The sequence below is a fragment of the Candida albicans genome, chromosome R, assembly GCF_000182965.3.
Source record: "Candida albicans SC5314 chromosome R, complete sequence".
Classification (NCBI taxonomy): Eukaryota; Fungi; Ascomycota; class Pichiomycetes; order Serinales; family Debaryomycetaceae; genus Candida; species Candida albicans.
In genome coordinates, this window is record NC_032096.1 from 2,226,629 (window position 1) to 2,240,610 (window position 13,982).

Consider the following 13,982-nt stretch of genomic DNA (forward strand, 5'->3'; position numbering starts at 1 on the left):
CAAAATAACACAACAAATGTCAGTGAGCAAATTCACAATCTACAAGGACGACTTTGACACTATAAAAAAAAACAACGATGGGACCGAAAAAAAAATTTTTTCTTCGATTCTTCTTTTCTTCTTACTATTAACCTCTCGTTGATTTGATTATACTTATATGTATAAGGACGATAATATAACAGTATGTGATAATTACTCCTCAGTTATAGTGATTTCATTTGTTTTAATGATGACTCCGAGTGCATTTGGCTCGAGACGTAATGTCGATGTGGAAAAACCCAAGCTACCTTTATCTTTTTGTCTGACAATATAAACAACAAAACTATAATTGGACCTTCTTTATTGTTTCTCGGAAATGAATTACTAACAATTTGTCCAAAGTGAGTTCAACCTAGTTGTGAAATAGATTTGAATAAATGATGCATTGGTTGAGGTGTGTGAGTGCTATTATTTGAATAATTTCTCTCACTCGTTGCTGTGCTTTTCATGATTTCAGTATGAATGTTATAGGCCTATAGAATTTCATTTTAAATAAAATCAACTTTATTATCGTCAAGATTTTTATGAACGTAGAACTTTGGATTATATGAGCGTTGTAATATTAGTACATTGTATATACACTCTATGCGACTTGTGCTTGTTTCTATACAGCCCTATATTATCTATGACTTTCCCACTTAACCAAACAACTGGATTCCGTTATCCTCTGGAATAATATCATTATCATCATTCTCTTGTTCTTCTTCTTGTTCATCATCTATCTCATTCATATTGACCTTTTGGCCCAATAAAGATGCGAAAAACTCGTCAATTTGATCATCATTCCATCTCCAGCTGCCTCTTGAAGTTTCAAAATTAGCAATTGGTTCTTGCACGTGATATCTCAATTTCCTACCTTTAGATGCTTTTGTATCAACATTATTTTTCAATTTATTGGACTTTTGAGCAGCTCTTAAACTGATAGTTATACCTGATGTTGGATCACTTGTTTGCACTTTCTTGTCGACTAAATCATTCAACAATACTCTATAGAAATCTTCGTCATCAAATATATAATCATTTTCCAAGCCTTGGGTTTTCTTACGAACAGAAGTATCTTCGGGAATATCGTCGTCGTCCTCGTCGATAGATTTGTTTTTATTGCCATTTTCATGATCATCCTCCTCTTTGGTGGTATAACCAATGGGAGTTACGTTTCTTCGGTTCAATTTTGTTCTTTTGATTAATCTATCCATGTCAGACAAGTTGTTGTTAACCTGTTGTTCAAAAGATTGGTTTATAGTTTTGAATTTATTAGCATTCATGGCATTTCTACCGGATGAATTGGCAACTTTAGCTGACCACTTGGTTAATATTTGGTTACGACGGGAATTCAATTGTGCATCTGCAGCAGATGTAACCTCCGAATATTTAGCAAATGATCGTTTTTTGGGGGTCTTGACTGAGGTACTTTCGTCTAGTTCGTTTCTAAGTGTGAATAAATGATCCAACAAACTATACAATTGTTTCTTGGCTTTAGTCACTAATTCATCGCTATCTTCAGATTTGGTTTCTGAATATGTACTTGTATTTATAGGTAACATATTACTTGAAGTTACCGATTTCTGAAATTTCAACCTCACATCAATGATTTTTTCAAAAGTTTTGTTTTGCTGTTGTATTGAATAACCTTTTAATGCATCATTTGTTGCTGATTGGGATAATCTGTTAACGATGTGACTTCTCTCTTTGCTCATTAATTGTTTTAATAATTCCCTTTTGTGTGAAATGTTCTCGTCCTCGTCATTCTCTGCATCACTTGAGCTACTGCGATCTGACTCTTGGTCATCTTCATCATCATCTGCTACATCTTCAGATTCTTCATCCTCTTCTTCTTCCGCTGATTCAGCATCTAACTCCTCTCCGGAGCTAGCTTCTGTTGGTTGTTTGTCATCCTCATCGTCATACAATTTGCTTCTGCTTGTGACATTGCCCACGTATTTTTCCCCCAAGTTCACACCTTCATTCTGTTGTCTCAACTTTGATTTTGAAGATTCAACATAATGCTCATTTCTTAAGCCAGTATCCTCGTCTTCAGATTCGTTTTCAGAACCACCGTCATGATGCTGAAAAATGCCATTGTCTTTAGATACATCTAAATCATGATCCTCAATATCATAATCAGTCTTTGGTGTATATAAACTAGAAATTTGCTCTGATAAAGACTTTTTTGCCATATTTGAAATGTTCAATGTCAATGAATTAAGTTGAAAGTGTAAGCCGAAGAAGCTCATCTGGTTTTCATTTTATTCGAGGTATTTTTTTTTTCAGATTCGCATCATTGTAAGAATGTATCACAAAAACATTTTGTCACGTGTCTTGGGCTTTTTGAGCAAAAAGCACGAAATGTGTGTACTTGTGAATAATTTTTTATTGTGTTGCTGCTCCTCCCTCCTCAAAAAAATAAAAAAATAGAAAACAAAATAAAAAATAAAATCAAACGTCAAATTGCAATAAAATAAGCCCAGTTTTTTTCTTCAACATTATCAATAATATTTAGCAACCTTTTTCCATATAAGGGTTCATCTAGAAAATATAATAAGATTATTTGAGTTTCAAACCAGTTTGATACATTTTTCATTAGAATATAGATTTAAAGTTCCGTCCATTTGTTTATTGAGTCGTACATTTTCAAAAGATGAATTTCAACAAGTTTCTAATCATAATTTCGTGTTATTTGGCATGTGTATTTGCATTGGCAAATCAAAATGATGGTGGTGATGACGATTCGAAAACCAAAAAGACAACTACATGGGTATGGGTTACAACTACTATTGGTGGTCAACTTGCAACAATATCTACAGCTTACTCTCAAAAGTTTATAAGTACCCATAGTAGTGAAGATGCTAAATCGGTGGCCAGCGGAGAGATCGGGTTGGGTTCTTTGAGTGGAAGTGTTGGTGGTATTAAAACATATAGTCAAACAACTATTACCAATGCTAACATAGCCCCAAGCAATAACAATGTTTTCCTCGGCATTGAGAGTTTGTACACAGGCATTGTTGGTGGTATTGTTTTGATTTTAGGTTTATTATAAAATGGGGAGGATACAGCTGGCTGACTAGGTTTTCAACATTACTGGTTTTTATATTTAGTTAACTATAGTGGTTACATAAATTGTTTAGTTGATTGATTTCTTTATAAATGTTTGGTTTTTACACAGTGTTTTAATTTTTTTCTGCTTGTGTATAACAGTCGTGTGTGAACTTCAACCAAACCAGTCATTATTGTGGTGAGTGGAGTGGAATTTAGTGAAGAAGGAGAAAAAAAAAATTTTCTTTCTCTCTCTCTCTACTTTAATTTTTTTTGGCCTGCTCTTGACTATGTTAATATAGAGAGAGAGATAGAAAAAAGTTATTAGCGTTGTTGTTTCCCATCAGCGTTTAATAGAAAAAATAGTCAAAAAAAATAAAAAAATTAACGGAAAGACCAGAAACCAGAACTTCCACAAATATTGTTGATCAAATAGTAAAGTAAGTATATACACACAAAGTGATTTGAATCTGAACTGAATGCTAACCTTGTTTTTTTAGTTATGTCTGAAGAATTAGCTCAAAAAACTGAAGAATTGTCATTAGATTCCAAGACTGTTTTTGATTCCAAAGAAGAATTTAATGCAAAGCATCCATTGAACAGTAGATGGACATTATGGTACACTAAACCACAAACCAACAAGAGTGAAAACTGGCATGATTTATTAAAGCCAGTTATAACTTTCTCATCTGTTGAAGAATTTTGGGGAATTTACAACTCGATTCCACCAGCAAATCAATTACCTTTGAAATCAGATTATCATTTGTTCAAAGAAGGAATTAGACCGGAATGGGAAGATGAGGCTAACTCAAAAGGTGGTAAATGGCAATTCTCCTTCAACAAAAAACTGGAAGTCAATCCAATCATAAATGATTTGTGGTTAAGAGGTTTGTTGGCAGTTATTGGTGAAACCATTGAGGATGAAGAAAACGAAGTCAATGGGATTGTGTTGAATATCAGAAAGCAAGCTTACAGAGTCGGTATTTGGACCAAAGATTGTGATGAATCCAAATTAAAGACTGTCGGTGAGAGATTGAAGAAAGTCTTGCAATTAAACGATGAACAAAAAGTTGAATTCATGTCGCATGATGCTTCCAATACTAGAGGCGCTGAACCTCAAATTGTTTTGTAATATTTTGGGCACAAACTTGTAGTGTATATTTAGTCTAAAGATTTCTTTAAAACCCTACAGGGTTTACCTTATTTTTTATAAAAGAATGTACTCTATCCCAGTAGCCTTCTTGTACAACAGTGTCGTTGTGACTCGAATTCTCAAATTCAAACATTCCCTTGCTTTCACTTTTGAGCAACTCGTAAATTCGATCCATGTGCAGTGGAGGTACAATTTCATCTTTTCTTGCCGACAACAATAACACGGGGACTTTCGGTGAGATTAAGGGTACTAAACTCTCCAGATCCCAGGTTTGGTGTACAAATCCAGCCACATACTTTAACAATGGAAAAGCATGTGGCACTGTTTTTCTAATAGACAAGAATGTGTTTTCCAATATCATGGCATGAATAGAAGATGTTTTAGTAGCAGCAATGTATATAGCAACTGCACCTCCCAAAGATCTTCCGTATAATATAATAGACGATTGTTGATACTGACTATCTTCCTTTGTCAAGTATTGCATTACTCTATCGGCATCCATTTTCAATCCCTTTTCTGATGGGCTTCCTGTTGATTTGCCATAGCCTCTATAACTGTAAATAAACACATTATAACCAAATTTCTTGTAAAATATAGATACAATGGGCAAGGCATGACCAATGTTTCCAGCATTAGGTGATAGTATCAAAATTGTCTTATTAGAATACGAGGGGCTATGGGGATCTTGTTTCAACAGATAACATTGTAATAACTCTCCATCTTCAGTAGGTAAATTGATTAATTCATACGGCATGTTGTATTCATCTGGAGTCGCACAATACCCATGTCCGTCATTCAATGAGGCTGGATAAATCAAGTTATTCTGATAAGTATACAATCCAATTAAAGCAACAACACCTAAAGATAATCCAGCTTGGGCAATCATTTTAGCAAACTTGTAAGCAGTTGAGAACATTTTCAAGATAAAATGTCGTTTTAGTCTTTTTTGTTTAGTTTCTAGAATGTTACGTATTCAGGTTTTGTATTTGTTTGTAACTTTTATTTTTTTCTTTTCCTTTTGGGGAGGAGTGGACCAACTATCTTCGTGAGGAACGAATTCCATCAATACTAACCCAAAGGGGAACTCGTCTATCCAATCAGCAACAATACGATCATGTCACAATCAAACTCCCATGGGCAAAGCAATCTAGCAAAGTTTGCGTTCAACATATACGGAACTTTAAGTACTAATAGCAGCACTCCTCAATCTCATGAGATATCGCCGTCATCATCCTTAAGTTCATCAAGATCCAAAAAACAAACAAGTCAGTATAATACTCAAGACACGAACAATAATAGACTAAGTTATTATTGTGATAAGGAAATAATATCATTGTCCCAATTGAATTGCTCACTACTGATTGGAGGCTATAGTGGAGATTTGCAACACCATGTTGTAATTGGAGGAAAAAACTATCTTCGACTATTGTGTGTTTCTGAATCTCAGCAACGAATAATTAGTGGCATTAATTTACTTGAAAGTAAATCAATTTATAACTCCCGTGCTCCAAATAAATTGATAAATGTAAACACGATAAAGACTTTTGCGGACACCATAGCAACTGGATTATCGAATGGGGTAGTTTCGATTTATAAGATATCGCCAAATGGACAAAGCAAGGTGACTGGCAAGTATTCCGATCATAATCGAACCATAAATTCTTTGGATTTCATTGAATCAGAAAATCAATTGCTATCTGGATCTCAAGATGGGACAATCAAATTATGGGATTTGAGGAGCTCTTCTACAAAGCCAGTCATGACAGTCCAAGCAAATTTGCATTCTGACCCTATAAGAGCGTGTCAGTATTCTCCTCACTCCGCAGTTAGGAACAAGATTTGTGTATTATCAGTTCACGATTCTGGTGCATTATGCAAGTTTGATTTGAGAACGAAAAGTGGCGGGAAAGTCTATAGCCCCGAGAAAAAATGGAATTTGCATACAGGGCCGGCGTTGTCTTTACATATTCATCCAGAAAAAGAGCTTGTGGTGACTGGTGGTAGAGATAAAAGAATCTCTATTTTCAATTATGGCGAGAGACAGTCAAGAAATACTCCACAAAACTTGATCAACACTTATGGTCCTGTTGTGAAGGTCAGATGGAGTACATATACAAATACAGAAGAAACTGCAGAAGAATTCGAAGAAAACAAACAAGCAAAACCAAATACATTATATAATTACGATATTGCGTGTCTGTATCTAAACGATGATCCTACCATCACGATTTACAATTTAGGAAGAAAATTTATCCCAAAACAAATAATCCATTCCAAAAAACCCATTCAGAACTTTATATGGGCACGAAATGAAACTAGATCCCGAAAAATTTGGACGATATCCAAATCTAGCACTTTTAGTTCTTACAACCTTGATAGATTGGAAGACAGTGACGTCAGTCGGCCAATAGAAGATTTGAATAACATTGCCATGACCTGGGATAACAACAACGATTTCTGTGCGGTTAGTCAAGCAAGGTATGATTATGATCTAGAGACTTATGAGAATGGCATTAATGAAACCACTGAGGAAAATTTTGATGCAGAGAGGAATTATAGTCTCGGCAATGAAGAGTTAATTCACAGCCAAGCAAATTCTCTTACCGCATCCCCGGTTGATAAGCCACAATTAACGAGATCTTTGACATTTAACCCAGCACTGCTGTTTTCAACATTTTCTCCAGTTCTTGTAGCTAGAGCTGCCACCGGTTTTTTGCAGAACGACCTGGCCACATCATCATCGTCTATTCCAAATATGCAAGTGTCATCTTCGAGACCTAAGTTGACTCGCAACACATCCCAAACAACTCAAGATTCGTCTTCTTCTCAATTTGCTTCAGTTTTACCACCTCCATCTGCCTCCCAAACTTATTCTAGCCCGCAGTATAAAAAGAATAATCCACCTCGCTTTATGAATAATCCAGCTTATGTCATACCAGTGTCGATTCCAATTCCTGCAAATGATGAATACGTTTTTAGAAAATTGTCAAGCGAGTCTTTAGTGAGCACCCCAGATGGTTTTACATTGGTAGATGTGTGTTTATTAAATGCTTCTGTTGCTGCTAGTGTTGGTAACAATAGAACAAGTCAAATTTGGAGACTTTTGGCAGTCAGCATACAAGAGGAATTTGAGTCAGGGATTGAACCAAGGAGAATCTATGCCTTTCAACCAGAAGCTATCAATAAGCTACCCCAAGACGTACAGGAGACATCGACAAACGCTAATGACACACTCCACGCAGAGACTACCAACAGCAATTTTGTTGAATCATTCAAATCCACATCAACTCTGGGCTCGCAGTTTGGCAAACAAAGTGACAAGGATGAGAGAAAATTGCAAAGCAAAAATAGTTCCGGTAATCTAATGGATATGATTAATAAGGCCAACAGAACGAACAGCTTTTCGGCGACAAGTTTTAAATTTAAAGAACAGGAGCGCAAAGAGGACGAATCACAGAAAGCCCAAAGCATTAAGGATGAGAACGAAAGAGCAAGTATACACTCCAAATCAGCCCCAATTCTGATTAGTTCCCACCCAGAGGATTTGGATGATGAAAACATGGGTAGCAACAACTCTGCCGCGTTAAAGTTTAGTCCACCTTCAGTAGGAGTGTCCATTCCATCAACCAGAATAATTTCAAGCTCGTTGGCTTCGTCTCCAAAATCAGTAAGAGGGCCAAGTGGTGTAAAACTGCACATTAGCAGGAGTCGACCCTCTCCGCCTGTACAGACGTGGTTGAAACAAAAGAATTTGGAAGTGTCCAACGGGCTGGCAATGGCTAGTACTTCAGGATTATCTTTGACATTAAAGAGAAACAAAACCAACGAGGAAGGTGATCAGCTCACCAAAGCTTGGAAGTTTAAAAGCTTGTTAAGAAAATCTTTAGATTATGCCACTCTTCAAGGAGACATAATTTTCTGCTCGACAGCAGCACTACTATTTTATGATATTGTTCCTGAAATAATATCACAATTCGAATGCTTGGAGTGGCTAGGTATTTACATTGAGGTTTTGCAAAGAAAGCGATTATTCGTTAATGCTATAAATGTAATAAAATGTGCTACAGCAGATATACAGGAAAAATTACAAAAGTTGTATTGCCAGGACTTGAGTTTGCGGTTTTATTGTTCCAACTGTCAGGCATTATTAGTTAATGAAAAATCCAAGTTTTCTGGCAAGGGTGAGTTTGGGTATTGGTATTGTGATGAGTGTAGCAAATTACAGCTGCAGTGTGTTTACTGCAATGAGCCATGCAAGGGTTTGGCGGTAACTGTAGGGTTGAAGTGTGGGCATCATGGTCATTTTGGATGTCTAAAAGAATGGTTTATTGAAGACCAAAACACCGAATGCCCAGGTGGGTGTGGCTACCAGATAATATAGTAAGAAAATCATATCAATACCACATCTCCAATATCAATATATCTTTTGACTAGGCTGTATTTCACCACGTAGACTCCCTTTTTTATTAATTCTAAATCTATCTCTGTAGCACCGTCGTAATCTAGTAATATTGGGACTTCCAGGGTACATTTGATAAACACAGGCTGGTCTAAATCTGGCTCAACGATCATTGATTGTCCACCACTGGTGTCATCCAAATAGGTCAACATTTGTGGTAGTTTTTTGAGGAAACAGTTGTTATATAATTGAGTCAAAATCTGGAAATATTTGTGTATATAATCTCTTTCCTCTTTGGACAATAAATTATCATTTTGACTGCTTTCATTGATGTAAAAAATAGTAAATTTATTCAACTTACTCAATCGAGTTCGTATGTATAATCGAACAATATAGTTGAGACGCTCTAAATCAGTTTCGATAATCATTAGTTGTAATTTAAAGTCTCCGGATAATACACCACTGTCGCCATTCATATCACCATATTCGTGAGATTCTAATAAATATTGTTGTTGGTTAGACATCATTGTTAAAACAGTGGACATTAAATCTTGTTTGTATGGCAATAATTCCGGAGCCATACGTTCGTTGATCATAGCTCTTAGCAAGTCTTGATATAAGTTGATAGACGATGTTTTACTGCTAATCTTTTCATCTTTTGAAGACTCTTCAAATTCTTTTAAAATATCGTCAATATCCATTGTGTAGTATCCAGGTGTTGAAAATGGTCTCTGTATTTGAAATTGCAAGTCGAAAAAAAAAAAAAATCTGTCAAAACATGGAAAGATATTTGGTAAAATGCTCTTTTTGTTTGACGCGTTTTATAAACCGTTAAAGTGGTCCTACAACTACTACAAGATCGCCTAATGTCAATTTCCCATTCTGATCGTCAACAATTATTAGAACAAAAACGGCAGAGATTACAGGAATTGAAACAGAGACGTTTGTTACAACAACTGTCTCGGCTGCCCACACCTGAAGAACCGCATGCGTTGTTATTTAAAAAGCGTGTTGATGCAACAACGCAAACACAATACGATGAAATATCATCAAATAAAGCAAACCCCATCAACCAGGTAACAAAGAAGGAAATTGATAAATACGACAAATCTGTTCAAACTACAACACCGATCCAAATTGAAACACCATCTGTACCTGCTGAGAAAAAAGTCAACCTTCTTGACAAGCAAGCCATTTGTGAAAATGATTTGAATGAAGCTTTGACAACTTCCATCAAAACGGTGAATAAAATTCAAATTACCAAGACAATCCAACTAGACCAATCAGCAAAACGTGCTTCGGATGTGAATTTGCTTTCGGGATTTAACATCACAGCAACTCATAATTTCAAACAGACAATTCGGTGTATGGATGTGTTGTCCAAGTCGTTAGCACTTGCGTTTACAGATAATGAAGCCGTGGTATATGATTTCCAGGAATCACAGTTTTTCCCTGAGTTTTACTTGAAGTCACTCTCAGGAATTGAAATCATGCAATTTGATAAATATAACAACCACCGAATAGTAGGGGGCTTGAGTAATGGTGGAATCTGTATATGGGAGTTGGGAAATAGTAGTATTTCTTTGATGCCAGTTTTGTCTACTCCGTTGTACTCGTCTATCCTTCGAACATCAGCATTGCTGCATTTAGATAAAATTGTTTATTTGACTCAGTTTCTTTTAGATGGTAATCCTTGTATCTTATCTGTGTCACGAGATGGTGTCGTTAATGTTTGGTCTGCAAACTTATTGGTGGAGCCAAAGTTGTCTTTTAAAATATTTGGGTCTACAAGAAAAGCTGACGATCTGCAAGTCATGAATGGATTGTATTTGGGACCAGATGAGATTGTTGGTACAAATTTTATTCTCGATTTAATTGTTGCTACAAACGATGGGAGAATATATAAAGGTAATGGCGAACTTGTACATGAGGACTGTCTATCTATTATTGGTTCATTAATCAAACTTGATAACCTTATAATATCGAGTCATTCTGAATGGAACTTCAAAATTTGGAAACAGCAACAAGTTCAGCCGTTCAAGGACATTCCAACACCATATATTGTCCGTCAGATGATAATCAGACCTCAAAGAAAATTGCAATTGGTAACTGTTGGGTATCCAAATTTGGCGAATAGTCGTTATGTTGTGGATATCTGGGATTTGAGCAAGAAGATATATTCTCCTATCACCACCATAATGGAATCTGTCGATAAAATTGATGATATTGCCTTTAATGAAACTGGTGACACTTTCATTGTTGTTGTAAAAGGTAATATGACTGTTTACTCCATTGATGATTCAAAGTTTTCCAGATTTGAAAAAGATGATTCCCATTTTGATAAAGGTATATAACTAGTGTACATTTAATATTATTCTATACAAACTGACTAAATAATCTGTCTCTTGAAGTGATGCTGATATCTCCAGCAATTGTTGTTTCTTGTGGGATTTGACCTAAAGAAATGCAATTATTAGTTGCTAGAACTAATAATTCAAAAAAGCATTTAGTAGCTTCCTTTCTAGAATTGATGCGATCCTTGTTTTTGCTGACAACTCCTAACGGCAATTTATCAGGATTTCTGTGATGTATTTCTGAATCTGTCTCAATCAACTTTTCAAATTCAACAGTATTAGATGATTTGAATAGTTCAATCAACTCTTGTCCAATTTGTTCCGTGACTCTTGCCGTGTGTGTGTAATTAGTATCATCTTCTTCGTCAACTTCATCGTCTAAAATACCAGCATCACTGAAATTATCAGAATGTTGGTCATCAAAATCAGGTAATGACAAATCAAAGTCCATCGAGTCATTATCAAAACTTTGATCTAAATGGAAATCGTTTTGTTGATTGTTCTCTTCGTACTGTTGGTGCTGCTGCTGCTCTTGGAGAGCCAATTCTGCACATCTGTATTGTAATTCTGCATTCAAGTTCCAAAGCTTCCGTTTTTTAGTTGCTACTGGAACAGCCAACTCTTCAATCAACTTTAATTTTTCAAAATCGGATAAATTCAAGCTTATATACGGAGCCGAATCTTGCCCCAGTAAGATCTTTTCCTGATTGTCCTTTAACTGTTGAATGGCCAAACCTTCCATTGCCTCTTCTGAATCAACAACAAGTTTTCTGTTGTTAGTGATAATTTGTCCATCTTCAGTGATTCTGGTCCTTTTCTGTCTAACACGACGTGGTTGTAGATCTGATTCAGCTGATCTTTCTTGGTGTTCTGAGTTTGAAGGCAATTGTCTGTCCTCTTCATTCTCGGCCTCGTCATCATTTAAATCATCTAATGGCTGTCCAAAATTTAGATCAAATATGTCTCCGGTAGTTCGCTCTTTGTGTACATCGGAGATTATAGATATTTCCCTATCGTTGATGGATACTGATGCATCACGGCCGTACTCTATTGAGTTATCGTCATCCAAATTCAAGTCAAAGTCTAATTCAAAGTCTTCAGTATGGCCAGGGGCCGCAGCTTCTTCCTCATATCTAGGAAATTCAATTGAGTTATCATATTCTGAATATTCGCTACTACTTTGGCTAGCATTGTGATTTAGCATGCCATCTAATCCTGATCCTGTCAGGGTGCCGTGTATGTCAGATAAATCAAGATCATCTTGCTGTAACAAATTGGCTGAGGTAACTTGGTCCTTCAATATAATACTATTTAAATTTTGTAAAATGGTTTGTTCAGGAGGTAAATTGACTTGATTGGAAATATTATCAGATCCCAAATTGACCCCACTTGATAACTTGAAAGAAGCTTTTAATTTGTATAATATATCATTGACGTCGTCTAATAAATATTTGGTCTTTCTAGAGTATATTCTCACAATCCCCAATAAAAGTTGACCAGATAATCGAAGCGTTATTGTATTGGTCGAGTCTAAGTCACTTGGTAGTTCTTGGGATACAGACACATTTGTGATTACTGGATGATTGGCTATGTATTCTGTTGATTTGACAATACTTGTGTTCATTAATTGTTGTTTTGTTAACTTTTTGTCATAGTTTGCCGCTAACCAGACGTGTCCCAAAGGTCCTTGTTTTGATATAATTGAGTCTGGAATCATTGTTGGTATTAAAGAATGAATGTAATTGATGAAAATGAAATGGTATCGAAGCGAGTGAATTAATGAATCCCAATTGTAATAAAAGAAAGCAATATAAAGAATAAATTTAAAAAAATTATAGGGAACTATTTTATATAACTAGGATTTGTTTACAAAATCTGAGACGCGAAATTTTTTTTTTCTTTAAATTTTTTTGGTGTAGGCAATGAGCCGCCAATTGGTGTTTGTGAAATTTTGACACCAGCGCGTTCTCTATTTTTTTTTTTAGTTTTCCTTCCAAATCCTCCTTCCGTTTTTTTAAAGTCGTGAATGTAGTTGTAACGGAAATGATAAAGGTTTGATATGAGTGCTGTGACTACAAGGAGTGCATTTTAGCTAGTTAGAAATTACTAATTCACTCAATGTCTATGTCATAGGTAAACTTGATAAGAATAATAACTCGTTCTGAAAAATATACTTTTGTGCAACAGTATATGATAAATGGCATCTTTCAGAATTTGTAGTTTCTCTCGTTGTCTATAATCGGTTAATATACATGATAAAGTTGTTAATCAGAATTGATAGATCTAGGATTGAACGTTTTGCAATGAAATCAAACCAAACGGTAAGTAAATCGATCAACATAATTTTTTGGGCTCATTTTTTGCATCAAAAAAGTCAAAAAATAAGTATTATAGAACTCTTAATATAAAAAGATACCTAAAAACTGATATCAATATCCTCTGCTTCTTAATTCTTTCTAAATTAAGCTTGAGCTCATTGAGTTCTTTCTCTGATGCTTCACTTGCTAGAGCCAACTCTATTTTATACTTGTTAGCATCTTTCTTTTCACATAGCATACAGTCCAATTTCTCGTTTGGAATGTTGGTCATAGTCGAGGCATAATCCTAGTCGTACACTCAAATCGAGTACAAAATTCGCGAAGTATTCTGTTTCCTTATAATCTGAACACGCCGGATGAGAGTCCTACACCGGGAAAGATTAATTAATATAAAAGGAGACTAAAAGTCTTCTTTATTGACAACAGTATATATAACGAGCAATTAAGTTTATACGGAAGTATCTATACAATAACTTAGTTATCATTTATGAATTACTCCATCAACTCTTAAGAATAACTCTGTGAAACTACATATACTCTAATACAGATAACCTAGCATTGCTAACCCGCCTTCTTATCACCTCGGTTGTATCTTGTACCAGCGTATTCATGGTTTCTGTTTTACATGGTGTATAGATCTCATTTGATATACATGTACCATCTTTAACAACAGTTAGACTAATGCC

General features: G+C 35.4%; 8 protein-coding genes and 1 non-coding gene across 9 annotated transcripts; 5 read left to right on the plus strand and 4 right to left on the minus strand. All coding sequences in view use genetic code 12, as the record gives it.

Annotated features, from left to right (window-relative positions):
- The first annotated feature begins 223 nt into the window (after nt 1-223).
- CAALFM_CR10460WA lies at nt 224-308 on the plus strand. Its single transcript, XR_002086440.1, has one exon. It is a non-coding gene; the product is annotated as an uncharacterized ncRNA (small nucleolar RNA).
- Nucleotides 309-677: 369 nt separating this feature from the next.
- On the minus strand, nt 678-2,273 carry CAALFM_CR10470CA (rRNA-processing protein; the record flags this gene model as incomplete). Its single annotated transcript, XM_714292.1, has 1 exon — nt 678-2,273. The coding sequence occupies one exon, from the start codon at nt 2,271-2,273 to the stop codon at nt 678-680; it is 1,596 nt and encodes a 531-aa protein (XP_719385.1).
- A 404-nt stretch (nt 2,274-2,677) lies between these two features.
- PGA1 (Pga1p) lies at nt 2,678-3,076 on the plus strand (the record flags this gene model as incomplete). The annotated part of the gene is made up of 1 exon (XM_714293.1): nt 2,678-3,076. One exon carries the CDS (start codon nt 2,678-2,680, stop codon nt 3,074-3,076), a length of 399 nt encoding a protein of 132 aa, XP_719386.1.
- Nucleotides 3,077-3,574: 498 nt separating this feature from the next.
- On the plus strand, nt 3,575-4,204 carry EIF4E (translation initiation factor eIF4E; the record flags this gene model as incomplete). Its single annotated transcript, XM_714294.1, has 1 exon — nt 3,575-4,204. One exon carries the CDS (start codon nt 3,575-3,577, stop codon nt 4,202-4,204), a length of 630 nt encoding a protein of 209 aa, XP_719387.1.
- A 46-nt stretch (nt 4,205-4,250) lies between these two features.
- CAALFM_CR10500CA (uncharacterized protein) lies at nt 4,251-5,141 on the minus strand (the record flags this gene model as incomplete). The annotated part of the gene is made up of 1 exon (XM_714295.1): nt 4,251-5,141. One exon carries the CDS (start codon nt 5,139-5,141, stop codon nt 4,251-4,253), a length of 891 nt encoding a protein of 296 aa, XP_719388.1.
- Nucleotides 5,142-5,339: 198 nt separating this feature from the next.
- CAALFM_CR10510WA (uncharacterized protein) lies at nt 5,340-8,606 on the plus strand (the record flags this gene model as incomplete). The annotated part of the gene is made up of 1 exon (XM_714296.1): nt 5,340-8,606. The coding sequence occupies one exon, from the start codon at nt 5,340-5,342 to the stop codon at nt 8,604-8,606; it is 3,267 nt and encodes a 1,088-aa protein (XP_719389.1).
- An 8-nt stretch (nt 8,607-8,614) lies between these two features.
- SLD5 (DNA replication protein) lies at nt 8,615-9,325 on the minus strand (the record flags this gene model as incomplete). Its single annotated transcript, XM_714298.1, has 1 exon — nt 8,615-9,325. The coding sequence occupies one exon, from the start codon at nt 9,323-9,325 to the stop codon at nt 8,615-8,617; it is 711 nt and encodes a 236-aa protein (XP_719391.1).
- Nucleotides 9,326-9,490: 165 nt separating this feature from the next.
- CAALFM_CR10530WA (uncharacterized protein) lies at nt 9,491-10,978 on the plus strand (the record flags this gene model as incomplete). Its single annotated transcript, XM_714299.1, has 1 exon — nt 9,491-10,978. One exon carries the CDS (start codon nt 9,491-9,493, stop codon nt 10,976-10,978), a length of 1,488 nt encoding a protein of 495 aa, XP_719392.1.
- A 22-nt stretch (nt 10,979-11,000) lies between these two features.
- MCD1 (kleisin alpha) lies at nt 11,001-12,695 on the minus strand (the record flags this gene model as incomplete). Its single annotated transcript, XM_714301.2, has 1 exon — nt 11,001-12,695. One exon carries the CDS (start codon nt 12,693-12,695, stop codon nt 11,001-11,003), a length of 1,695 nt encoding a protein of 564 aa, XP_719394.2.
- Nucleotides 12,696-13,982: the final 1,287 nt, after the last annotated feature.